Raw genomic sequence first — 27419 nt, forward strand, 5'->3', positions numbered from 1 at the left:
TGCAGGCGGTGGGTTAGCCTAGTGAGCCGCAGCGCCAGCCTTGGGTCATCTTCTACGGCTTTCCCAGGCCACAGCAGAAAGCTGGATTGGAAGTGGAGCAGCCAGCGCCCATATGGGATTCTGGCACTGCAGGCATCAACTTTACCTGCTATGCCATGGCACTGGACCGGAGTCCATGTTCTTAACCATGATACTGTGCTGCAATTTTTGTTGAGCATAATGGATAAAATGATAAATTTGGTACTACCAAGCAGGAAATGACTATTAAATGAAATTTGGGGAAAATAAATGTCATCAGTGACCAGGAAGCGAAGCTGAAAGTTGAGGTAAGCTGCCCAGGCTACTCTCTAAAGTTCTGTGGGGGATTTTTGGGCTGGATGTGTGGCCTGGCGAATGTGACCATCCCTGCGGATGTCTCAGTGGCAGCCCTTGTTCTGGATTTTCTGTTGTTGCTTTTAATCTCAGGTCCTTGGCGGCAAGGGCATCCTGTTGACCTCTCTCAAAGAACCTGAGACAGCTCAGTTCAATAGAATTTGCAGTACTAGAAATGTCCCACAGCTGCCCTGTCCAACATGGCATCCACTAAGCCACATGTGGCTATTCCAGGCTTGAAATGTGACTCATGTGACTGAGAAATTGCTTTTTACACTTTTTAAAAAAGTGATTATTTCCAATTTACTTTTAAATGGCCACCTGGGACTAGTGGCTACTAAAATAAAAAGGATAGGGTTTGAAGGTAAAAGAGTTTCATCTGTTGATGGATTGATGAGGGGGTCTCAGATTAGCACTCGCAGGAACTATGGTCCTCAGTGAGGGGGTTTTAAGGAGGCGGTAAAGGGGGCTGGGCTACTGAGTCAGTTCCTCAAGCTGGTTGTGGGTCTGAAAACCCTGTTTCGGATGCCAATGGTATTCCTCGGGAAGCGGCTTGACAGCTGGACTTCATCTTGGGGAGAAAACAGTAGGATATTCGGCACACTAAGCAGCTGCAAAATGTTATTTGGCTGGGATCGGAAAAAGGGAAAGTACTGTGTCGTCCCCTTTTGCAATGAACTGAAACCTCCGGGCACGCTGGCCATGGAGGGCCAGGTTACTTTTGCAACTTAAGCTGGCTTTCCCAAGGCCGGTTTCTGGAATTCACAAGCAAGCATTGTTTTTCTGTTTGCACAGACGTTTTTTTCAGTCCCAGGCTCAGTAATTTGCTTTTGTTCACGGACTTGAAAAGAGAAGAGGTATTGGTGCGGTTACAGGCCACGAGGGTGCCGTGTAGATGGCATGCCTCGCACGGAGCCCTCTCGTCTGCCAGGCGTGAATGTTGAATCAGCCTGGACAAAGCCACACATTCCTCTGGGGCAGTGATCCCCGAGCCCTCTCAATGAGCTGTGTTCCTTCCCCAGGGTCTTTCAGGAGGTACTGATGGCTGTCGCTTGCCATTCGCTAATTCTCTCTCTCTCTCTCTCTCTCTCTCTCTCTCTCTCTTTAATTTTGTTTATTTGAGAGGCAGAGTTACAGATAGAGGGAGAGGCAGAGGCAGAGAGAGAGGTCTTCCATCTGCTAGTTCACTCCCCAAATGGCTGCCAACAGTGGGAGCTGGGCTGATTCGAAGCCCAGGAGCTTCTTCTGGGTCTCCCACATGGGTGCAGGGGGCCCAAGGACTTGAGTAATCTTCTATTGCTTTCTCAGGCTGTAGCAGGGAGCTGGATCACCAGAGGAGCAGCCAGTACAGGAACTGGCACCCACAGGGGATGCTGGTGCTGCAGAGGGAAGCTTAGCCTACTCTGTCACAGTGCCAGCCCTGCCATTCACTGTTAACCAGCCTGGGTGGGATCAGGCACTCCTTCGTGTGTTTTTTTTTTTTTTTTTTTTGACAGGCAGAGTGGACAGTGAGAGAGAGAGAGACAGAGAGAAAGGTCTTCCTTTGCCGTTGGTTCACCCTCCAATGGCCGCCGCGGCTGGTGCGCTGCGGCCGGCGCACCGCGCTGATCTGATGGCAGGAGCCAGGAGCCAGGTGCTTTTTCCTGGTCTCCCATGGGGTGCAGGGCCCAAGCACTTGGGCCATCCTCCACTGCACTCCCTGGCCACAGCAGAGAGCTGGCCTGGAAGAGGGGCAACCGGGACAGAATCCGGCGCCCCAACCGGGACTAGAACCCGGTGTGCCGGCGCCGCTAGGCGGAGGATTAGCCTAGTGAGCCGCGGCGCCGGCCCCCTTCGTGTGTTTGAAACAAAATCTTGGAGACCAGTAGGCTCCAGAACTAGTTCCTTGGAGATGAGTGGTTGGGAGCAAGAGCGATCCCTGGATCCAGATGTGCACCTGCATGCCAGCATCAACATGACGGAGGTCTCTCTGATTGGGGCCCACCACAGACTCCTACTCATGATGTCCACATGTCCTCAGTGAACCTTAGGATAACATGACATCACAAAGTGGTCTGTGGTCCTGCCCAGGAAGGGCTGTCTTCCTGCACAAGTGTGTCATCCTAGTTGATGTGGTTATCTATTGGTTGTATAACAAGCCACCCACAATTTAAAAAAAAAAGATTAATTTATTTGAAAGACAGAGTTACATATACAGAGAGAGAGAGAGAGAGAGACCTTCCATCCACTGGTTCACTCTCCCAAATGACTGCAATGACTGGGGCTGGCCAGGCCAAAGCCAGGAGCCGGTAGCTTCTCCCAAGTCTCCCATAGAGGCGACAGGGGCCCAAGTACTTGGGCCATCTTCTGCTGCCTTCCCAGGAGCATCAGCAGAGAGCTGGGTCAGAAGTGGAGTAGCAGGGACATGAACTGGCCCTCATATGGGGTGCTTGGTCACAAGTGGTAGCTGAAGCTGCCGCACCGCAGTGCCACCCCTTTGCTCATGAATCCGCATTTTGGGCAGGATCCTGTGGCGCTGGCTCGTCTCTGTTCCGTGTATTATCTGCAGGGAGCACTCTACAGAGGGTTAGAAGCTCTACTTCAAGATGGCTCACAAACATGACTGGCAAGTTTGTGCCATCAGCTGGGAGCTCAGCTAGGTCTTGGTTTTTCTCTATAGGATGCCTGGGCTTTCTCATAGCATAGTGGCTGGGTTTAAGTGGAAGCATTCAAACTGACAGGAAGTGGAAGATGCCAGTGTCTTAACACTGGGGCCTGTTTACAGGCCTGATTGTCATTTCTGCTGTATCCTTTGGCCAAGGAATCACAGACCTCCACCTTAATGGTAATAAAATCATTTTGCTCCATTTCTAGAGCGAATCCTATGACAGATGGCATGTCACTCCCTTTAAGGCTCATCTCAGAAAAACCAGACTGAGGGAATCAGACAATAATCAAATAAACACCCAAGTAAATCCAAAATTATGTCATCATTCAAATAATATTATAGATATGACAAGTACTAAGAAAGAGATGAATGTGAGTAATTTAAAGGGCGATGTGGCCTAGTCTGGGCTAAGCTGCTGTGAAGGGGAAAGCTTCTGTGAAGATGTGATGTGTGAGCTGAAACCCTAATATCTTCATAGATAGACAGCTGAGAGGTACTTAGCAAAGAGGGGAGGGGCAGGTGAGTGAGACAGGGTTCTTTTTTTATATTTTTATTTTTTTATTTTATTTTTTTTTTTGACAGGCAGAGTGGACAGTGAGAGAGAGAGACAGAGAGAAAGGTCTTCCCTAGCCGTTGGTTCACCCCTCAATGGCTGCTGCGGCTGGCGCACCACACTGATCCGATGGCAGGAGCCAGGTACTTATCCTGGTCTCCCATGGGGTGCAGGGCCCAAGCACTTGGGCCATCCTCCACTGCACTCCCGGGCCACAGCAGAGAGCTGGCCTGGAAGAGGGGCAACCGGGACAGAATCCGGCGCCCCGACCGGGATTAGAACCCGGTGTGCCGGCGCCACAAGGTGGAGGATTAGCCTAGTGAGCCGCGGCGCCGGCCTGTGATTGCATTACAAGTCTCCGTCAGATTGCTTCCACTCCCCTCAGGATGCCTTCCCTTTGGTAGGGATTTGCAGGATCTCAGCTTCACTGGGGAGCATTGTCTAAAGCCTAGCTTCCCTACTGGATGTCTACTCCAGAGTCTCACCTGTTCCATGGGCCCTATCCCAAAAGCTCAGCCCGCCTAGACATAGTAAATTATCAATATTTGGTGAATGCAATCTCATGCCACCTTTTTCTCCAAATGAAATGCAAGGTATCATGACCAGTTGGGGTCATGTAAATTATGTATGTATATGCCTGCCTCCCAGCCCCATGTATTAGATTTTTAAGTCAAGACTTTCCTAAATATGGGCCATGAGGAACAAAGCCAGCAAGGAAATGGGATGACACCTGATTTTCTGATGCTAAGTGCAGGTCTGATCTGTGGCTCGACTATTATATGCTGTGGCGGCTGTTATTTGATGGAAATTATGGCATTGGTAATGCTACTAGTGCTATCTACAAATGCAAATGATTGCACACACAAATAACTCCACTGATAGATGAGGGAAGAGCAGAGCAGAGTACAACAGCCTTGCTAGAAAGACGTGGTTTCAAGGGAGTCAAGGACGCGTGGTGCCCCAGGATGCCACAAAGGTGAAGGAACACAGGAAAACAGGAAAGCCATTCTTTTTCTATAAAATCATTTAATGTTTTTCTTTGCTAAAATACACTCAATCCAGAATGCAATGGGTCAGGGGACCAGAGTTTTTGGGATTCTTACGCCACCATCAGTGTCATCCTGACTCTGGTCACAGAACATTCACATCTTTAATTTTCAATACTGAATGCAATGTAAATAATGGGACCCACATCTAGCATGTGGGTATATAGTTCCTTGGTGGTCACTGCACAAGGAGTCAACAATGCAGGCTCAAAAAAATAAGACGTACAGTAACTTGACCCTTTCCAAAAATAAATATATTAGGATCCTAAGCTTATACCTTAAATGAGTCCAAAATAAATACAAATTAAGTGCTATCCCCTGTGAGAAGTGCATGCAGAGAAAAGAAACTTGCACACGTGGTCAGGTGTAACAGAAACCTGCTGGAATCCCAGCAGTGTGCCTCCTCACAAAGCCAGTCCTGAGTGTGGGGAGGAAAACGAGGGTAGCACATAGTGTGGCCAGGCTGCTGCCTCCCATGTTCCAGTGCGTTGGGAGTTTGCCGTAATTCTTAAGTCTCCAACAGGAAGCATGGCAATGACACTTTCTTACTGGTCACTTCTCCCAAGTCGTGAGGTCGGGAGCTGATCAAGAAAGCCCGGACACCTCCAGGCTTCAGCAGAGGCACTGCAGAGTTGCTGTCCTGGGACCCGGGTTGCCTCACACCGCAGAGTTCTCCATGAGGAGAGGGACTCCATCCTCCTCTCTGTGCGCTTGCTCATGTGGAGCAGAGCAACTTCGGTTTCTGCTCGGGCTTCAGGCCCTATTTCTTAGCCTGCTCCCATCACACAACTCCAATCTGCAGTCATGCTCAAAGGAACAGTCTACAGCTATGGCCAATTTGCAACCGCAAGAATAAGCCTTCCCTAAAGAAGTTATCTACTGCAGGACACCTTTCAAAGGATGGAAGTAGGAGGCAAAAGTTGATTTTACCACCATGTGGACAGTGCATCTAAAACAAAACCAAGGACGTGAAGCAATGTTCTGGATAGTACCAAATAGATTAAACTACCCTTTAACCAAAAGCAAATACAGTTCACTTGATAAAAACTGTGGGTGATAGATAACAGTACCATTAGTGCCATAAAAACAGACAACTCTATGACATTGAATGGAATTAGTATCACCTCTGTTTAGTGTTGTCACACCTAATTACAACACATCGCTGCCAGGAATGCAAAAAGGTGTGACTTCCCCATTCATGGGCATCTAGAGTAGGATCTCCCAACCTGTCCAGTTTGATGACGGCCCATCCTGTAGCAGAGGCTGGGGCTGGTTAGAGGACAGTTTTGACTTCTGTTGTGTAGGAAACAACCTTCCATGAGCCTGTGTGACCCATGGACACATTTTAAAGTGCAAATTCCCTGTCACCTAGAGAGGGTGTCAGGGAGGCCCTGTGAAGCCAGGCGGCCCCTGTGCAATACCCACGTGTTGAATGAAGCTAGACGCTGTGGTCTAAACCACGGCTATGCATCCAAAAGGAGGAACTCTCCTTTGGGAGTCAATTTTCATGTAGACTCTTCCTCCAGCAGGAACTTGTCTCCCAACCTGACGACAACATGGAGTGTCAACCATGGCCATTCCTGATCCTTCCGTGTTCGGAGATGCAGCACGCTGTGGGCAGCCCAGACCTGCAGGGAGGCCGGAGTCACACGGCTCAGCAGTGGGAAGAGCTGCCTGTCCCCGAGGAAGCGCTGCTCTTGTGTACAGAGTGCTGCTTCCTAAAGGCCAGCAGGGACATTTTCCTGAGGGACAGAGGGCTGCCACAGCAAGGGTGCGGAGCAGGCCAGGGGACAGAGGCATCCCTGGGAGATGCTGCTTGGCCAGTCCGCTAGAATCACCTGGGAAAGGAGGACGATCTTACACAGTCTCCATCTAGTAACCAGACTACAATCCAGTTCTGCCACTACACAGGTCAGCCATTCTTCCTTTCTGGGCCCATGTTCTCGTTCATGAACACAGAGATAACGCATCAACCTCACAGAGCTGTAAATACTAAATGAACAAACAGCAACTCCAGTTATGAACTAAAGAGCACAAGATGATTGCTGGGTCATGGTGGACCCCACAGCCGCAGATGCCTCTGTGTGTCTGCCTCTCGCTAGGCTTCAGCAAGCAGCCTGGCTGGCTGGTAACAACACTGTTACCTCTGTGGGGGTGTAGAGGTGCAGCTCAAGGGTGACGACACCACATGATGAGATCAAAGGGAATGACAAAACAGAACATTCTACCATGGCCTGGGCAACCTGCACTGAGGAACTGAGAGGCGGTCTCACCTTTCACCCTCACCCACAGCCCCGCCTCCTGTTGCGGCACTGTCCATTGCACTGTTTCACAGCTCAATAGTTTTTCATTTCTAGAGCTTCTGCCAGAGAGAGGGTGAGGATCTAAAAGAACCTCAAACCCGCAGTTTGTTAATGGTACTAAGTGAGCAGATGTTGGGACAGGAGAAACTACTGGCTGTAGAAGTTTCTCCATGTTCCCCTTAGAAAACCGACTTGAGGAGGAAGCAGTTGGGAAGGCTGGACTGGGGGACAGAATGACTTTGATGAAGGGAAAGGAATAATGCTTGGTAGACGTTGTCAGTGACTCCTAGTAAGTGGCTTGGGCCAAGCCTAGGAAAGCCTGGGTTCTGAGACCTCAGTAAACTTATTTTAAACAAAGACCATATGGCTCTGCTCTGGGAAGCCCTGAGCTGCACTCACAGAGCAGGGGGACTGAATCGAATGCTTGGCCATTGGTTTAACCTGGCCAAACCATTCCTTGGGCCCGGAGCCAATGCCAGGAAGGGTTCTGTGGTGACACATCTGGCTCTAGGCTGAAGCTCCTGCAACTCTGCCCAACAAAGTTAGCTAATAGTAAACTGTTCACCATTTCCTAATTTTGTATTATAAAATGGGATTAGGAACATAAATGGTAACAAGTAACAAAACCCCAGCCCTGCGTAAGCGCATCATCTTCTCAGCCTCCTCTGCGTAGGCCGATAAGTTTGGAAAGTTTTTCACAGTTTTCAAGTTTCAGCGACTCTGCTTTCTGTTTCAGTCGTTCATCTCTGTATAATCCCGCCAAGTTCGTCAGCTCCGACTCTGAAACACAGAAGAGGGAACCCACTTACTAAGAGACTTGAGCTCCTTTGTTGCATCCCCATACTTCTGGAATCAAAGCTCCTTTTACTTTCTTTAGTGCTTTTTCTTTCAATTAATATAAGAAACGTTTACTCATTTAGTCAAGAAACATGTACTGGGCACTTTGCCAGGGCTGAGGATGAAAGGCCGCCTGTGATCCTGCTGTCCCAGCGTCTGCGCTCTGCTATCAGCGTGCTGGACATAGTTCTTATCAACCAAGCATTTGGTGGCAAGCTTGGGAAAGCTGCATGTGTGCAGTAAGAGGAGACGGTTTCACAGCCTTCTTACCGACGGCATCCAGACAGCAGTGGGGGGAGCAATGGAGGCCAGTTGCCTCTTCCTGTCACCTGAAACAAAGACAGCTGCTTTGTCTGTCCCCTGCATTGCTGGCGCACGGCTCACACATGCTACGTGACACATGGCCTAGCTTGGTGGCTGTGCTTCCACACAAGGCCAGGATGCTGGCGGCTTTCTTCCTTCCCTCGGCACCTGTGGGGTCCCCAACTCAAAGCCCAGAGGCAGCTGGGCTCTTTGAAAAGTGAAATCATCCAGATCTGGTGACCTTTGTCTCCTTGACTAAATGAATTTCATTTTCTCTTCATGGTGGAGAAGGTCGTTCTATTTTTACCAGAATACTCATATCATCTCGGCTGCATTTCCTGACTCGATGGTGGTTTGGCTGCCTCTAGTTTCCATCCTTTTGTAAGGTTTTCGAGCTGTGCTCTGGGAGAAGTGCCTGAAAAGCACCTTCAGAGGCGTGCTGTGAATTAACAGGGCGACTGCTTGGATGGCGTGGGAGGATTCTCAGAGCCCCAGCCAGCAGGCAGCTACTCTGTGTATGGGACCAGCTTTGTGAAAATGCTATTTTTGAAATATGCCTATCCATTCTTGATCACCTTGCTGAAAGATTTTGTTTTTCATGGTGGAAAAAGAGGCAGGTGTCTGATTAATCAGCAAACTGCCTGGAAGCAGGAATTAATAGTTAGCCCGGGGGAACAATGGCTATCCGTTTCTATCAACACAAAGTACCGTCTGGCATTTCGGCTCACAATGCTCACAATGCTTCTATTTACAAATAGGGCGCAGAGTGCAGATCAAGAACAGGACTCCAGGGTGAGGGGCGGATGTGTGTGGCAACCCTCCCTTTACGGTGGGCTGCGAAGCCTGGGCATTAGCCCAGCAGTTGCTTAGTGAGCAGCAGGTCTCCCTGGCTCCAGGACAATGTGCTGCACCCCCTGGCGAGAGGGCCTGCCGTGCCTGCCGGTCAGAGCTTGCCTTGGCACAGTCACTCTTGCAGGTGATGGGCTCTGTGGCGCACCCAAATGAAAGCTCTCTGCTCCCACGTCCTGCCCAGGGCTGGGCAGTGACTCCACTTCTCCGGCTTCACTGGCATGTTAAGAGAGTGCTACAAGAGGCTTCCACAAGAACCCTCCATGCCTGGCCCTCTGGGGTCACAGCGACACCAGTAGCTGGGACAGGTTCTGTGGCTTTGCCTCTCTTGAAATCATTTCCATAGGTTTTTCTGATCACTGACCTTTTCTAAATGCCTCACTCCCTGGAAGCATCTTCCAAAAAACATTAAGGACTGGTGACTCTCCCTGCTGTCTCCATGCAGACCACTGCACCAAGCTGATGGAAGATAACCAATTGCCCACGTGTGAATGCTTCTCCCAGAACGGCACGTTGCTTTTCATAAAGCTTGCTGAAACCAGGCCAGAGACCCCGCTCCACACAAGGACCTTGCACAACGTCAGTTTTTCAGGCACTGAGTCCCAAAGCCCCACACCCATGCTTAGAAAGAAGCTTCTCTCCAAACTGCCCTTCAGTGAGCACAGGGTCAGCTCCAAGAATATGCTACCTTTGACACATCCTGTTAATATTCAGTAACCGCTAGGTAACTAACAAAATTTTGGGGAGGGGCAGGATCAAGAGGACACCTTTTCTTCTTGGCAGAATGTTCCCCTTGCCCTGAATGCCAGCATAACGAGCGGGCAGAATATGGAGGCTTCAAGGTAAACTACGATTGCCAAGGGAAACAAGTCCCAGCGCCTCTCCGCAGAACGCTCTGTACAAAAGCCCAGATCAGAATCCCAACAGCGGGGAGACCCCAACAGACCCCAACTCCCCTCCTGAACCAGCTCCGTGACAAGGTGCTGCATGCGGTCCAGGGCAGAGCCACACTAAGCCTGGCCTCCCTCAGCAATCAGGTGTAGACCATGCCAGACACTGTGAGTTCCACACACCCTGTCTCCTATAATCCACACAACCACTCCAGGAGGAAGTCAATTCCAGCCCCATCCCAAAGCCTAAGCTTCTACCCACTCAGCTACACTGCTCGAGGGCATACAAAGAAGTGCGCATCAACCGGTAAGGGCCAGGATCTCAGGGCAGTGCAGCCGCTCAGGCCAGGAAGTAGTTGCTGCCTGTTAACTTTTGTCCGGCCCAGCCTAGGGGCCTGGCTGCTTTCCTGGCATCAGGGTTATTACCTAGATGCAGCTAAGAAGAGGTAAACAGGACAATTAGTGTTCACAGCAAAGGGTTACTCATAAAAATTCACTCAGATTAAGCATTCTAAGAGTAAAGAAATAAAAGATTTTAAAAAGACAATGTCTAACTTTGATAAAAAGTTTCCATCTGGTATTTTGCCAAGAGTGAACTTTGTTCTCAAGCGGTTTATTTTTACAACTTTCAAGTGCTAAATTTAACCTTGTTGGCGGCACTTGCTGCTGGAGTTGGAGAGCAGAGGCTGCTTGTTCTCAGATGGCATCTGGGCTGTGGAGGCTCCACACCGCCACTGGACTAAGATGCCAGAAATAGACTTTTTAAGGGGTGTGTGCAGATAACCCCTCTTTGGAACTTGTGGGTTTGCAAATCATGCTGACTCACTGGATTTTCATTAGTACCTGCAGGGCCAGCTGGGAAGCCAGGCCTGAAGCTTAGATGCCACCTTTGGTGCAGTCCTTATTGCAGGCTCTACAGTTCCAGCTTTACTGCCAGACAAGGATGTGGGCTGGGGGCACGTGTATGTGTCTGAAGAATGTGACATGCAGATTTGCATCAGTTCTTGCAGAAGCAACAAATTCAAAACCCTCCCAGGGCCCAGAGCATTTAGAGACTCTTAGGACAAACCCAGTAGTGCCCACCCAGTTTGGATCCATATATATGCTGTCTTTTTGGCGTAAGTCTTTGATCTTGCTCCAGAATTCTCTCCTGACTCTTGAACCTTGTCAAACTTAGTTAACAATGGGGGAGGGTCCATCCTGACCCCCCCCCCTTTTTTTTTACTTAAAGGAGAAAATTCCCTCCTCCTGTTTAGTTCCCCCTTGTATCCCAGAGTCAGCCTACCAACCCCTAATGCACCATGGGATGCCACCGGGCTCTGCCCTACAGGAATTGGAGGCAGGAACAAGGTCCCCACGGGTTAAGGTTAGAGCACTAGCCCTGCTCTGTTATTCAAAGGCCTCAGCATTTCATTGTTTTCCAGGCCTGGAAATGTCTAAAGACATTTGTTGAGCACCTGTTCTGAAACAAGGACTGTGCCAGGGGCCTGGAACACAGTAAGACATGGTCTTGTCCTCAAGGAGGCCTCAGCCCCACAGGGGAGACTGGCATGCACCTGCCACGGGTACTGTGGGATCAGGACTATATAAGCAAAACGAACAAAGTGCTTTAAGAGTGCAGGGGCACAGGGACAGGAGGGATTAGCCTGGGGGTGGGGTCAGGAGTATTCGAATGGTCAGTGAAGGCTTAGCAGCACTGTGACCACAGAGCTAATTTTATCAGACACTGGGAGATGTTAAGTGATACCCAGTAAGAAGCTTTAAAAGATGAGCTGGAGTTTATTTTTTAAAAGTTAAACAAATCCATGTCTGACAAGATGCAGTTACTAACAGGGCGTGTGTGTGTGTGTGTGTGTGTGTGTGTGTATGTATGTAATTCAAGGGAGATACAAAGTGAAGCTGCTGGCTGAGAGCCAGGGCCTTCCCTGCTGCCAGCACTCCCTAGAGACAACTGGAGCTGTAAGCCAAGTGGCAAACACTGTCACCCCACTGTCTCCATAGAGGGAACAGAGTGGAAGGCCTGCTCACCCCTGCTGAAGGAGCCCTGGAGGTCACTTTGTTGTGTGTGTTCACAGTCAGCTGGAGGTGAGGGCGGGGGGCACCCGATTCAATGCCAGTGATTTCTAAACATTTGGTTTGACTAGAAAACCCTAGGCTGGCGCAATGAGATTTCCCTCTAGGGAATGTGGAACTTGGAAATGGGACCAAACCGGGTAGCTCTGAGAAGTCCCAGGGGAAACCTGGGTGTTGAAAGGGGACCCTAAGTGGTGGGGCTGGGGAGTTGAGGAGAGCAACAAGGTGGGCAGCAGCCCCAGGACGCCGTGGTGAGACCTGAGTCTGAGGAAGCACAGAGGGGCAGGTGAGCAGAGGCCGACACCAAAGGAAGACAGCTGCCGAGCCCGGCCAAAGTTCCCAGGGCTTCCACACCCCGTCACCTGTATCCTATCAATAAAATCCCCACCTTGTTTGTCTGTCCTGACTGGGCCCCTGCCCCCTCTCTGTTCACATAAACTGAAACCTGGAGAGGGAGGGATCAGGAGGCTGCCGAAGCCTCGGCCGGGAATCATGGCCTCCAGCAAAAGCCCTCTTGACAGCATCTTACTTTGTTGTTTCTCCTTCCAGCAGCTCGTCTGGATGTAATCAATGTAATCTTTCTCTATCGCCTTCTCCAGGTCGCGCAGAGAAGCTCCTCTGTAGGCCTTGTCGAAGTTTTTATCCACAAAGTAAGGCACATGCAGGTTCTGGGTCTCTCTAGAAATAGTGTGGCCCAGGTTCCTGAAACAGGGAGCAGGAGACTCAGGGGAGCTTGTGATGTTTGGCAGTGTCACCTTTAGTACGGCCTCGCAGAAATCATTATCGCAATCGCCTCTGCATAAGACAGATGTGCATGTCATTTTCTAGTACACCTAAACATTTGTTATCTACCTAACAAAGTAGTAAGTATAATATCATCATTATCAATATTATATAAGCATGTAAGCATGTTCATACTGTGAATTAGCTTCACCATATATAGTTTATACTTTTAGAGGACTAACCTCTCATGTATTTTTTTTTTTAAGTTCATTCATTTGAAAGGCAGAGCAACAGAGAGTGAGAAAGAGAGGAAAAGAAAGATCCATCCTCTGGCTCACTCTCCAAATGCCTGCAATATCCAGGGCCGAGCCAGGAGCCTGGAACTCCATTACAGGTCTCGCACATGGGTAGCAGGAACCCAGGGACTTGAGCCTGCTGCCTCCTAGGATGCACTGGCAGAAAGCTGGATAAGAAGTGAAGTAGGTCCCGGCACTTCGGCAGAGCAGGTTAAGTCACGCCTGCAGCAGCAGCATCCCGAATGGATGTCGGTTGGAGTCCCGGCTGCTCCACTTCCAATCCAGCTCTCTGCTAACGCTCCTGGAAAAGCAGCAGAAGATGGCCTAAGTTCTTGGACCCCTAAACCCAAATGGGAGACCCTGAGAAGTTCCTGGCTCCTGAACTTGTGGCCCAGCCCCAGTCGTTGGTGGCTATTTGGGGAGTGAACCAGTGGATGGAAGATCTCACTCTGCCTCTTTTTATCTCTGTCTGTAACTCTGCCTTTTAAATATATGAATAAAATAAATCTTAAAAAAAAAAAAAAAAGAAGTGGAATAACCAGGACTTAAACCAGGCACTATGACATACGGTGTGGGAATCCCAAGCAGCTGCTAAAATTACTGTACAACAAAACCTACTCCTTATACTGATTTTTATGCTAAAAGTAGAATTCTGGATATTCAAAAAAATAATTCTTGGGGCCAGCATTGTGGCGTGGTGGCACAGTGGACTAAAATCCCGCCTGCGGCACCAGCATCCCATATGGGCACCGTTTCTAGTCCCATTTGCTCCTCTTCCAATCCAGCTCTCTGCCATGGCCTGGGAAATCATTAGAAGATGGCCCAAGTCCTTGGGCCCCTGCACTGGTGTGGGAGACTGGGAAGAAACTCCTGGCTCCTGGCTTCGGATTGGCCCAGCTCCAGCTGTTGCGGATGTTTGGGGAGTGAACCAGCGGATAGAAGACCTTTCTCTCTGTCTTTCCCACTCTCTATCTGTAACTCTACCTTTTAAGTAAGTACATACAATATTTTTAAAAAGATTAAAAAATAATAATTGGTATGTTATATAGGACTTCACATGGTATCTGACAAAGTAGACTATTTGTAAATGTTGGTTGAATGTACTGATTAATGTTACAGTAAACTATTTGCAAAACTAAATATCTTATGCCAATCTAGAATCAATTTTTAGGACATATAAAAAGTACTTCAGGGGTAGGTGTTTGGCCTAGCAGTTAAGATGCTGCTTAGAACCTGTATCTCATATTGGAGTGCCTAGGTTTGATTCCCTGGCTCCAGGTCCGGATTCCAGCTTCCTGGGAAGGCAACACTGATGGCTCAAGTGTTTAGGTTCCTGCCACCTCATGGGATTGAGGAAGATACTGAGTTCCTGGCTCACAACTTTGTGCCCCTCTCCTATCCGTTGCAGGTATTTGGGCAGTGAACCAGTAGATGGGAGCTCTCTGCCTCTCAAACTAAAAAATAATAATAATTTTTTTATTTTACTTTATTTTAAAAAATGTATTTATTTATTTGAAAGGCAGAGTTAGAGAGAGATAGATTCCACCTTTGGGTTCATTCCTTAAAACGGTGGCAATAGCCAGGACTGGGCCAGTTCAAAGGCAGGCATCAGGAGCCTCATCCGGGTCTCCCACATGGGTGCAGGGGCCCAAGCATTTGGGTCATCCTCCTCTGCTTTCCCAGGCACTTCAGCAGGGAATGCCACAGCACCAATTATTTTTTTTGAAGATTTATTTACTTATTTGAAAGAGTTACACAGAGAGAGAAGGAGAGGCAGAGAGAGAGAGAGAGAGAGAGAGAGAGGTGTCTTCCATCCGCCAGTTCACTCCCTAATTGGCTGCAATGGCTGGAGCTGTGCCAATCCAAAGCCAGTAGACAGGAGCTTCTTCTGGGTCTCCCATGTGTGTGCAGTGGCCCAAGTGCTTGGGCCATCATCTACTGCTTTCCCAGGCCACAGCAGAGAGCTGGATCGGAAGTGGAGCAGCCAGGACTTGAATTGGTGCCCATATGGAATGCCAGCACTACAGGCAGCGGCTTTACCTGCTATGCCCCAGCACCAGCCCCTATCCCAATAACTTTTTCAAAAGCACTTCAGGGACAGGCATTGTGGTGTAGTAGGTTAAGTTGCCCCTTGGGAGATCTGCATCCCATATTGGAGTGTCTGGGATTGAGTTCTGCCTGCACTTCCAATCCAGCTTCCTGCTAATGCACACCCTGGGAGGCAGCAGATGATTGCTGAAGTGCTTAGATCCCTGCTACCTATGTAGAAGACCTGCAATGAATTCCTAGCTGCTGGTTTTGGCGTGGCCCAGCCCTGGCTTTTATGGGGCGTTTGGGGAATGAACCAGTGGACAAAGATCTCTCTTTCTTTTTGTTGCTCTGTCAAATAAACAAAAATAAATGAAATTTTAAAAAATTTTACAGTGCTTCATACTTTGCTACTAAGTGAGCTGCAAAGACTCAGACAAAAGATTTCAGTGATACTTCAGGGCTAATTCTCTGTAGATCTAATACATCCAATGGTACCTGGTACTTAGAAACATGCAGAAGTATAAGTTGACTAAATTCTAATAATAAGAAAGTAGAGAAGGGAGCTCAAATTCAACTTAAAACAATGTGATGAGGGGCCAGCGCTGCGGCGTAGCAGGTAAAGCTGCTGCCTGCAGTGCCGGCCTCCAATATGGGCACACCGGTTCGAGACCCAGCTGCACCACTTCTGATCTAGCTCTCTGCTGTGGCTTGGGAAAGCAGTGGAAGATGACCCAAGACCTTGGGCCCCTGCACCTACATGGGAAACCTGGAAGAAGCTCCAGGCTCCTGGCTTCAGATTGGCCCAGCTATGCCTTTTGCGGCCATTCCATCAGCAAACGGAAGACACCCCCCCACTTCTGCCTCTCTAACTCTGCCTTCCAAAATAAATAAATAAATAAATCTTAAAACAAACAAACAAAAAAACAAACAAAAACAAAAAAGCAATGTGATGACAGGGTGCCAAATCTAGGCTGATTTTATTCAGACTGGAAAAATTCCATCTTAAAGGAGTTATATTTGGCCTTTTCCCAATCTTCTTTATAATTTATCTACTTAGGGATCTTGCCAAATATCTTAGAGCTCAGGCTGTGACTGCTCCCATCTCACTCTGGGAAGGAGTTAGCAGAGAAGATCCTGACTAGCCCCACTGGCCTAACAAGAAATGAAGTTGGAGTACCATGGGAATCTGGGAAACAGTGGGAATCAGGCCAGAGCATCCTGTGGCCATAACCTCTCTGAGGGGCGGGTATTGAGGTGCAGTGGGTTCAAAGCCTGCATCCCATATCCGAGGGCCTGGTTCTAGTCATGAGTCTTGAGTACTCCGCTTCCTATCCATCTTCCTGCTAATGCATATTCTGGGAGGCAACAGATGGTGACTAAGATACTTGGTTATCCCTGCCACCCACATGGGAGACCAACCCAGCACTGGGAGTGAACTAGCAGATGGATGATCTGTCTCTCTGCTTTTCAAATAAAATGAAAATTGAAAATAATAATCTCTCTCTGAACCTCAGCTTTGCTCTAGGAAAAGGAAGAGAGCAATAGCCTCTGTCCATAGACAGAATTGCCCCCAGAAACTCCACTTTTTAAAGATTTCTGTCCACTAAACTATAATAATGAGTAACACCTCATACTCATTATCAGTAAAGAGGAATCCAGTGATTCTCTACCCTCAGTGTGGACCCAGAACTACCCCCAGAGCTTCTGATTCGGGCTATGGAGTGGGTCTGGAGTCTGCATTTATAACCTGCTGCCACTGATGGGATGATGCTGGCCTGGGGACCAAAATTTGAGAACTGGATTAACTGAAACAATTAATTGAATAAATTTTTATAAAATTCCTATCAGACTTTATAATTTGCATGCAATAACAAGCATTATAAAGAAGTTTATTTTTAGCAAAAGTAAAGAAATGTGAAACTACAGTCTGACAAAAGCAATTTTTAAAATTGGAAATAATACTGGATCCCAGTTACTTTGCTCCCAGACCCATAGAAGCCTGTAATCCTATCACAAGTTCAACAGGCTCTTTTCCTTCCAACTCTACCATGGTGTTAAGGATTTAGTCTGAGCTTCAAGTACTCTACTGCTCCTTCAGAAACCAGTTACTGCTATTCTGCAGCTGACCAGACGATGGCACTGTAGAACAAAACAATCCACCCGCTAGACACAAGAGGCTAACCACACTCCCCACTCACTCACCTGTTCCTTTAAACATAAAATCAGTGTTTTCTACAGTGAAAGGTGAAGCAAAATGATAGGAATGTATCACATCAACAAAACCTTCAAGCAATTTACCCTCCAGATTGTTATTAAGAAAGATTTATAAGTATCTGACTTACGACTTATAGAATAGACTGTATGGGGGGTTCGCAGCCAGCAGCTGAGTAACAACAGATATGATCACAATCACAAGGACAGGAAGTAACTGAATAAAAGCAGAATATGTAGTCTGAAAGAGAAAACAATATTTGGTGTCGGTTTTCTGGGAAGGCTGTACTTTCTGCCGAGAAACACTAACCTGAGGGGAGGCTGAAGGCAGCCCCCCACAACCCCCCTGACAATCAGCACCCAGTAATCCTTCTGCGGCCTCCTTTGAGAAGACCAATGAAGCAGACAGCCCTAGGAGAATGGGTGCAGGCTCTAGAGCCATGCTGGTTATCAGACAACTCTGTGGCCTTGGCTGCAGCTGACTGGGTTTGGGAGACATCTGACTCCAGGAGACATAGTCACACTCTCCCTCATAGGAATTTCAGGCTGAGAGTCATCTACCTTCCCCACAAGGCTGCCACTGGAAGAAGGGACACACACCCTCAGGCACCGTGGACAGACCGGGGCCTGGGCAGAGCTGTGGGAGCCTGTCAGGAGTCCAGCCAGGCTTCTTCCCCTTGATTCCTTATTTTAAGCCCTCTTTAGTTCTGGATATTATGAAGAGGGTTCCTATATTCTGCTCAAGAAAACCTTGATCAAGACAGCTCCTCAGGGGAACTGATATCCAAGGAAGCCTCCAAAGAATGGGTAGGGGTGGGTCCCATTGTGGCCCATTGGGGCTGATTATCCAGCTCTTGTTACCATTGCCTCTGCTTTCCTCAAGCACATTTTAGCAACATTTCTTATTTTAACTTCTGAAACTTGACTGTGCATCGAAAGGGCAGGCTCTGTATAACTGTGGGAGAGGCTGCTGTCCTCTCCTCCCTCAGCACCTGAGGTTTTTCTTCTTCTTCTTCCTTCTGTGTCTGTGTCCTTTCACGTCGGTGCCGCCTGCGATAATACTGAGCGTCATCTGTCACATTTGAAAACATATGAATATTTCCTGAAAAAGAAAGAAAACCAATTGCTTAAGATGATAAATGTTAAACACTCTTTCCTTGCCTTTTTCTTTTCTTAAAAAACGATCTATTTATTTGTTTGAGAGGCAGAGTTACAGAGAGGCAGAGGCAAAGAGAGAAGGGCCTTCCATCCGCTGGTTCACTCCCCAGGTGGCAGGAATGGTTGGAGCTGGGCCGATTCGAGGCCAGGAACCAGGAGCTTCATCCGATCTTCCATGCAGGTGTGGGGGCCCAAGCACTTGGGTCTTCTCCCACTGCTTTCCCAGGCCATAGCACAGAGTTAGATCAGAAGTGGAGCAGCTGGGACTCGAACGGGCACCCATATGGGCTGCTGACACTGCAGGCAATGGCTTTACCTGCTATGCCACAGTGCTGGCCCCTTTCCTTGCCTTTTTCAAGGTTCTTACCCCAACTAGGTTCTTTAAGAATTCAGTATTGCCCGAATTTACCAAGTAGAAAAATAAGACAGACAGCACTTTTCACCCACATGAGAGACCCAGATGGAGTTCTGGCTTCTAGCTTCAGCCTGGGCCAGACCTGGGTGATGTGGTTATTTGGGGGACTGAAACAGCAGATAGAAGATCTTTATTTCTCTCATCCCTGCCTTTCAAAAAAATAAATAAATAAATTTTAAGGAAAAAAAGAATTTGGAATCAGTTGAATGAGTTTGAGACAAGTTGGAAAAATGGGGCTGATAATATGTATTTCACAGGTTTGCTGTGAGAATTTGATTTTTTTTTTTTTTTTTTTTTTTTGACAGGCAGAGTGGACAGTGAGAGAGAGAGACAGAGAGAGAAAGGTCTTCCTTTGCCGTTGGTTCACCCTCCAATGGCCGCCGCTGCAGCCGGCGCACCGCGCTGATCCGATGGCAGGAGCCAGGATCCAGGTGCTTTTCCTGGTCTCCCATGGGGTGCAGGGCCCAAGCACCTGGGCCATCCTCCACTGCACTCCCTGGCCATAGCAGAGAGCTGGCCTGGAAGAGGGGCAACCGGGACAGAATCCGGCGCCCCGACCGGGACTAGAACCCAGTGTGCCGGCGCCGCAAGGTGGAGGATTAGCCTATTGAGCCACGGCGCCGGCCGGTGAGAATTTGATTTTTAAATGCTTTATAAACAAATATTAAAATGCCTATTTATTTTATTTTTTATTTGACAGAGTTATAGACAGTGAGAGAGAGAGACAGAGAGAAAGGTCTTCCTTCTATTGGTTCACCCCCCAAATGGCTGCTATGGCCAGAGCTATGCTGATGCGAAGCCAAGAGCCAGGTGCTTCTTCCTGGTCTCCCATGTGGGTGCAGGGGCCCAAGCACTTGGGCCATCCTCCACTGCCCTCCCGGGCCACAGCAGAGAGCTGGACTGGAAGAGGGGCAACCGGGACTAGAACTTGGTGCCCATATGGGATGCTGGTGTTGCAGGCGGAGGATTAACCAAGTGAGCCATGGCACTGGCCCCAAAATGCCTATTATTATCATTGTTGCAAAATAGCTTTTATAAAGATAAAAGAGGGGCCAGCGCTGTGGTGTAGCGGGTAAAGCTGCTGCCTGCAGTGTTGGCCTCCCATATGGGTGCTGGTTCGAGACCCAGCTACTCCACTTCCAATCCAGCTCTCTGCTATGGCCTGGGAAAACAGTAGAAGATGGCCCAGGTCCTCGGACCCCTGCACCCGCGTGGGTGACTCAGAAGAGGCTCCTTGCTCCTGGCTTCAGATCAGCATAGCTCCAGCCACTGCTGCCAATTGGGGAGTGAACCAGCGGATGGAAGACCTCTCTTTCTCTCTCTCTCTCTCTCTGTCTGCCTCTCCTTCTCTCTGTGTGTAACTCTAACTTTCAAGTGAATAAATAAATCTTTTAAAAAAATAAATAAAGAGTACCCACCAGAGAGTTGGAAGCTGGGATAGTTTAATGCCCAGGAAGTAAACTGTATTTTGTGAGTTGCTATTGAAGATACCAGTGACATAATCTGGTATTGGGCACAGAGGCACACATTAGCATGCCAGATCAGATTCATGGCCCAAACACTCTCTCTTCTAGCGTTTCAGAGTTCTCTCATCCACTAGTTGCAAAGATTCATTTAAATGAAGTCAGGTTAAGCTTCTGCTTGGATGCCTGCATCCCACATCAGAGTGCCTGGGATCAAGTCCCGCCTCTGCTTCCGATTCTGCTTCCTGCTAAAGCACCCTGGGAGTGCTCGATTACTTGTGTAACTACCACCCATGTGAAATGGATGAAGCTCTGGGCTCCTGGCTTCAGCCTAGCCTAGCCCAGGCTGTTGTAGGCATTTGTGGAGTAAATCAGTGGATGGAAGATCTCTCTCCCTCTCTCTCTCTCTCTCAAATAAAATAAAATAATAAATAATAAGTCAGCAGAGCTAAATATATTTCTGGTCTCCCATATGGGTGGCAGGGGCCCAAGTACTTGGCCCATCGTCCACTGCTTTCCCAGGTGCGTTAGCAAGGAACTGTATTGGAAGCAGAGCAGCCAGGACTTGAACTGGTATTCTGGTATGGGATTCTGGCATTGCAGGTGGCAGCTTATCTCACCATGCCACAACACTGGCCCCTGATTCCAAATTCTTGCAGTTTCCATCCTACTATTGTCCCTCTATTCAGATCTTCAAACAGGAGCTTGCTGAGCCATAAACAATTTGTTTTCAAATAAAGATTTATTTTTTTGAAGATTTTATTTGTTTATTTATTTGGGAGGTAGAGTTACAGACAGTAAGAAGGAGAAACAGAGAGAAAGGTCTTCCATCTGCTAGTTCACTCCCCAAATGGCGACATCGACCTGAGCTGGGCCTATCCGAAGCCAGGAGTCAGGAGACTCTTCCAGGTCTCCCACACAGGTGCAGGGTCTCAAGCACTTGGGCCATCCTCCACTGCCTTCCCAGGCCACAGCAGAGAGCTGGATCAGAAGAGGAGCAGCCAGGGCTACACCTGGAGCCCCCATGGAATGCTGGTACTGCAGGTGGAGGACTAACCCACTATGCCATAGCACCATCCCCCTATTTATTTATTTATTTGAAAGGCAGAGTAGCCAGGATTTCAATATGAGCTATGGGCATTCCAAGCAGTGACTTAACCTGCTATACCACAACACCCACCCCAATAAGTAATTTTTTTTAAAGATTTTGTTTTTTTTAAATTTACTTGAAAGGCAGAATTACAGAGAAAGAGGGAGAACTGGAAAGAGAGATCTTCCATCCACTAGTTCACTCCATAAATGGCTGTGATAGCCAGACTGAAGCCAGGAGCCAAGAGCTCCATCTGGGTCTCCCACATGGGTGCAGGGGCTCAAGGACTTGGACCATTGTCCACTGCTTTCCTAGGTACACTAGAAGGGAGCTGGATTGGAAGTGGAACAGCCGGGACTCAAACTGGCACCCATATGGAATGCTGGCATTGCAGGTGGCAACTTACTTAACTTGCTACACTCCAGTGTTAGTCCCCTAATAAATATTTTTAAGAATCAATATTTTGGGGCCAGCATTGTGGTACAGCAAGTTAAGATGTTGCCTATGGCCAGTGCCGCGGCTCACTAGGCTAAGCCTCCGTCTGTGGCGCTGGCACCCCAGGTTCTAGTCCCGGTCAGGGTGCTGGATTTATCCCAGTTGCCTCTCTTCAAGTCCAGCTCTCTGCTGTGGCCGGGGAAGGCAGTGGAGGATGGCCCAAGTGCTTGGGCCCTGCACCCGCATGGGAGACCAGGAGGAAGCACTTGGCTCCTGGCTTCGGAATGGCAAAGCACGCCAGCCGTAGCAGCCATTTGGGGGGTGAACCAATGGAAGGAAGACCTTCTCTCTCTGTCTCTCTCTCTCACTGTCTAACTCTGCCTGTCAAAAAAAAAAAAAAAAAAAAAAAAAATGCTGCCTATGATACCAGCATTTCACATGAAGGCCGGTTCAAGTCTCGGCTGCTCCATTTTCAGTCCAGCTCCTTGCTAATGTACAAAGGAAGGTAGTGGAAGAGGGTCAAAGTCCTTGGGCCCCTGCACCCATGCATGAGACTCAGATGGAGCTCCTGGCTCCTGGCTTCAGCTTGACCCTCAGCCGTCATGGCCGTTTGGGTACTGAACCAGCAAATGGAAGATAATTCTCTCTTCCTCTATAACTGCCTTTCAAATAAAGAATTTAAAAAAAAATAAAGCAAGTATTTGGGGATACTAACCTGTAGGGAAATGTCCTCCAAAGAAGATGTTGAACAGCTCTTCCGGAGTGATATCAGCTTCAAAGTCCCTGTAATAATTATAAGATCTGGCTCGAGGGGCTGTGAAGGTCACCTGCTCATCTCCGTATTCATCATAGCGAAGTCTCTTGTCAGGATTGCTCAGGACTGCAAAGGCATTTCCTATGGCTGCAACAGCAAGAAGAAACACATGAACATGCAGTCCGTGCTGTGCAGAGGGTAATAACACCAGCAGTGATGAGAAGCCCAGCGATGACTTAGTTGGTACTGGACAACTTCACAGGAGCCCAAGGAGAGGTGCTCAGCCTAGACAACCCCCAAAGTGCTTGCTTTGCTCTCTTTCTCTCTTTCTTTCTCTCCCTCTTTCTCTCTCTCTCTTTCTTTCTCTCTTTCTTCCTTCCTTTCTTCCTTCCTTCCTTCCTTCCTTCCTTCCTTCCTTCCTTCCTTCCTTCCTTCCTTCCTTCCTTCCTTCCTTCCCTCTTTCCCTTTTTCTCTCTTTCCCTCTTTTTCTCTCTTTCCCTTTTTCTCTCTTTCCCTTTCTCTCTCTTTCTCTCTCCCTTTCTCTCTTTCTTTCTCTTTCACAGGTAGAGTCATAGTGAGAGAGAGACAGCCAGAGAGAAAGGTCTTCCTTCTGTTGGTTCACTCCCCAAATGGCCACTATGGCCGGCACCGCGCTGATCCGAAGCCAGGAGCCAGCTGCTTCCTCCTGGTCTCCCATGCGGGTGCAGGGGCCCAAGCACCTGGGCCATCCTCCATTGCCCTCCTGGGCCACAGCAGAGAGCTGGACTGGAAGAGGAGCAACCGGGACTAGAACCTGGTGACCATATGAGATGCTAGCACCACAGGTGGAGGATTAACCAAGTGAGCCATGGCACTGGCCCGCTTTGCACTTTTCTATGATTTAGTTTGCTAAGCCAGAAACAACAACTCTGTAATCAGATAACTTAAGAACAACTACTAAAGTGAGAGTTAACTCCCAAGCAACAGTCCTTGAACCATCTCAGGGACCTGGAAGTTAGGACATCCCCTTCTGCAGGTCAGGTTGCCAATCACTGCAAATCCCAGACATGTTAAGTAAATTTCTTCCAAAGAGCCCACACTCTTCTTTCATCAAAAATATGTTCTCAGGGCTAGCATTGTGGCACATTAGGTTAAGCTGCCACTTGTAATCTTTAAAAAAAAAATAAATTTCCAGGGCCAGCACTGTAGCACAGCAGGTAAAGCTGCCACCTGCAGGGCCAGCATCCCATATGGGTGCCAGTTCGAGACCTGGCTGTTCCACTTTCAATCCAACTCTCTGCTAATGGCCTGGGAAAGCACTGGAAGAGCACAAGTTCTCGTGCTCCTCGCTCCAGATCAGCCAGCTCCGGCTGTTGCAGCCATTTGGGGAGTGAACCAGCAGATGTAAGATATCTCTCTCTGCTTCTGCCTCTCTGTAAATAAATAAGTAAGTAAGTAAATTAATTAAAAATAAATAAAATTTTCTAGATCTATCAATTTTTTTTACTTTTTAAAAAAATACTTATTTATTTGAGAGGCAGAGTTACAGAGAGGGAGAGGCAGCGAGAGAGGTCTTCCATGAGCTGGTTCACTCCCCAAATGGCCACAACAGCCAGAGCCAGAATGATCCAGAGCCAGAACCCAGGAGCTTCTTCTGGGTCTCCCACGTGGGTGCCGGGGCCCAAGCACTTGGGCCATCTTCCACCACTTTCCCAGGCCATCAGCAGGGAGTTGGATCAGCAGTGGAGCAGCTGAGTCTCAAACCGGTGCCCGTATGGGATGCTTGCACTGCAGGTGGATGCTTAACCTATTATACCACAGCACTGGCCCCCATTTTTTTTTAATATGTATTTATTTGAAAGAGTTACAGGGAGGGAGAGGGAGAGGGAGAGGGAGAGGGAGAGGGAGAGGGAGAGGGAGGGAGAGGGAGAGGGAGAGGGAGAGGGAGAGGGAGAGGGAGAGGGAGAGGGAGAGGGAGAGGGAGAGGGAGAGGGAGAGGGAGAGGGAGAGGGATATCTTCAGTCTGCTGGTTCACTCCCCAGATAGCCACAACAGCCAGGGTTGGGCCAGGCCAAAGCCAGGAGACCAGAACTTCTTCCTGGTCTCCCATGTGGGAGGCAGGGGTTCAAGCACTTGAGCCACATTCTGCTACTTTTCCCAGGCACATTAGCTGGATTGGAAGTGGAGCTGCTGGGACTTGAAGCAGCACCCATATGGGATTCTGGAGTTTCAGGTTGTAGCTTAACCCACTATGCCACAACACTGGCCCCTTGTTTTCTTTTTGAAAAATATGAAACCCACAGAAAAATTGATAAAAGTAGTAAAACATATAAACTATTAGTAGTAAAACATATAAACTATTTGCCATATTGTTACCCCCACCTCTCTCTCTCTCTCTCTCTCTCTCTCTATATATATATATATATATATATATACATATGTACATTTATATGTAAAATTTTCCTTTACTGAATATTTGAAAGTGGGCTTGCAGATATTATGACCTTTACCCGTAAATACTTCAGTATACATTTCCAAAGACATTCTCCTTCATGATCACAATTGTCATACCATTATCATAACTATCAGGAATCATTATCAGGGCCGGTGTTATGGCATAATGGGTTAAGCTGCCACCTGTGACACTGGCATCCCATATGGGTGCCATTTCAATTCCCGACTGCTCTGCTTCTGATCCAGTTCCCTGCTAATGTGTCTGGAAAAGAATCAGAGGATGGTCCAAGTGCTTGGGTCCCTGTACCCACATGGGAAATCTAGAAGCTCTGGGTTCCTGGCTTCTCAGCCATTGTGGCCATTTGGGGGACGAATCAGCAGATGGAATGTCTTCCTCTCTCTCTCTGTAACCCTGCCTTTCAAATAAATCTTTAACAAAAAAGAATCATTATCATGTAATATATCCATGAAAAATCCAAATATTGCATTTGGTTTTATGTCTTTTTTTTTTAAAGATTTATTCAAAAGTCAGAGTTACAGAGAGGCAGAGGCAGAGGCAGAGAGAGAGAAAGGTCTTCTATCCTCTGGTTGACTCCCCAGATAGCCACAAGGGCCAGAGTTGTGCCTATCCAAAGCCAGGAGCCAGGAGCTTCTTCTGGGTCTTCCACATGGGTACAGGGACCCAAGAACTTGGGCCATCTTCTACTGCTTTCCCAGGCCATAGCAGAGAGCTGGATTGGAAGTGGAACAGCCAGGACTCGAACTGGTACCCATATGGGATGCTGGCACTGCAGGCGGCAGCTTTACCCGCTATACCACAGCACCAGCCCTGGTTTTATGTCTCTTGATTGTCTTTTAATCTAGAGCAGTTTTACCTTTTTTGTTTTTGATTACATGAAATTCTTTGAAGACTAGGTTAGTACTCTTGTAGAATGTCATACATTCTGATTGTTTCCTCATTATTAGATCCACACCAAACATTTTGTTCAGAATACTATATAGGTGGTATACCATTTAGTGTTAGATTGGATCACTTGTTTAAAGTGGTGACAATCAGTTCTCTATTACAGAGACATCTTCTCCTTCATAAATAAGTATTCAGTGGGACAATACTTTGAAATCATGTAACAACTTGTCACTCCATGGTTCCAGCATCAATTGATGATCCTTGACTGAATCAATGTCTTTCCTGTGAGTGAAGCTCTTAAGATTTCTAATCACGTATTTGGTCCAAAATATTTTTCAAGAGTATATTTTGTGAAAGTATCATGGCTATCAATGGAAAAAAGATTTGATCAGTAACTGTATTAACATATTTTGTAACACCTTTTTCATATGAACTTTTTTCTTAAGATTTATTTATTTATCTGAAAGCAGAGTTACAGAGAGAGAGAGAGAAGAACAGAAAGAGAAAGAGAAAGAGACCTTCCATCCACTGGTTCACTCGCCAAATGGCCATAATGACCAGGGCTGGGCCAGGCTGAAGCTAGGAGCTAGGAACTTCTTCCAGGTCACTCATGTGGATACAAGGGCTCAAGTACTTGAACCATTGTCCACTGCTTTCCCAGACACATTAGCAGGGAGCTGGATTGGAAGTGGAGTGGCTAGGACTTGAACTCGTTCCCCTATAGGATGCTGGTACCATAGGCCATGGCTCAACCCACTGTACCACAGCCTGGGCCCTATATGAACATGTTAAGATAAGGGTTTCAAGAACAAAGAAGTCCATGACCATAGACACTGGGAATGCTGCCTGGGACCTACCTGCAAGCAGTTCCTGTGGGGAGCAACTCGGACTAGACTAAGTTACTGGAATTAAGACTTATTCTATGCATCTGCTCTCCCACAATATGGCGCTGGGAGAGGAGGAAGCAGCTTCTACGCAGCTGCCTCTTGCCAACTTGAGTGATGACCTCCAGGAGCTGATCCTGCTCCTGATTGGAGGAGAGCAGCGTACTCGGCGTGTGGGCAGCCGAGTTGGGATTGGCGGAAGAGGACTATAAAGGAGGAGAGAGACAACATGCACCAGGAACATCTATCTGAAGGAACACCTGTGCAGCCCCCAAGAGAGCCGGCTGGCGGTGTGCCGCTCCCCCGCGGAAGTGGGGAAAGTGGCCAGGGGGAACCGCCCTTCCACGGAGGTGGAAGGGTCGGTAGCCAACCCGGGAAGGACCAGCAGCAAACCCGGGGAGGGCCGAGCAGACAAAAGAACAGCGCAGGGTCCTGTGTCGTTCCTCCACGAAGACGGGGAGCGACAGTTCCCAGCCCCTAAGTTTTTTTTTTTTTTCTCCCCAAAGACTTATTTTATATATTTGAAAGGCAGTGTTACAGTTTGAGAGGGAGAGACACAGAAAGATTTTCCATCTGCTGGTTCACTCCCCAAATGGCTACAATGGTCAGCGCTGGGCCAAGCCAATGCTAAGAACCTAGAATTCCACCCAGGTCTCCCACACAGATGGCAGGGGCCCAAGCACTTGGGCCATCTTCTGCTGTCTTCCCTGGTGCACTAGCAGGGAGCTAGACTGGAAGTGCAGCAG

At 48.2% G+C, this 27419-nt stretch overlaps 1 protein-coding gene across 7 annotated transcripts in view; it reads right to left on the reverse strand.

Annotated features, from left to right (window-relative positions):
• Positions 1-4581: 4581 nt before the first annotated feature.
• The window catches only part of DNAJC18 (DnaJ heat shock protein family (Hsp40) member C18), a 30782-nt gene continuing 7944 nt past the window's right edge, over positions 4582-27419 (reverse strand). For 4 of the 7 annotated variants that reach the window (XM_070076192.1, XM_070076193.1, XM_017341089.3 and 1 more), the window contains exons 5-9: positions 22411-22596; positions 18127-18236; positions 17266-17375; positions 12403-12668; positions 4582-7701 (exon numbers count right to left, since the gene is read on the reverse strand). In XM_070076192.1, coding sequence (XP_069932293.1) covers positions 7577-7701; positions 12403-12668; positions 17266-17375; positions 18127-18236; positions 22411-22596 — 797 coding nt within the window. In that variant the 3' untranslated portion in view covers positions 4582-7576. Of the gene's footprint in view, positions 7702-9274; positions 9370-12402; positions 12669-17265; positions 17376-18126; positions 18237-22410; positions 22597-27419 lie in introns of all 7 variants that reach the window. The other 3 variants (XM_051843432.2, XM_070076195.1, XM_002710248.5) reach the window with 3 other exon arrangements.

Source organism: Oryctolagus cuniculus, chromosome 6 (assembly GCF_964237555.1).
Source record: "Oryctolagus cuniculus chromosome 6, mOryCun1.1, whole genome shotgun sequence".
NCBI lineage: Eukaryota > Metazoa > Chordata > Mammalia > Lagomorpha > Leporidae > Oryctolagus > Oryctolagus cuniculus.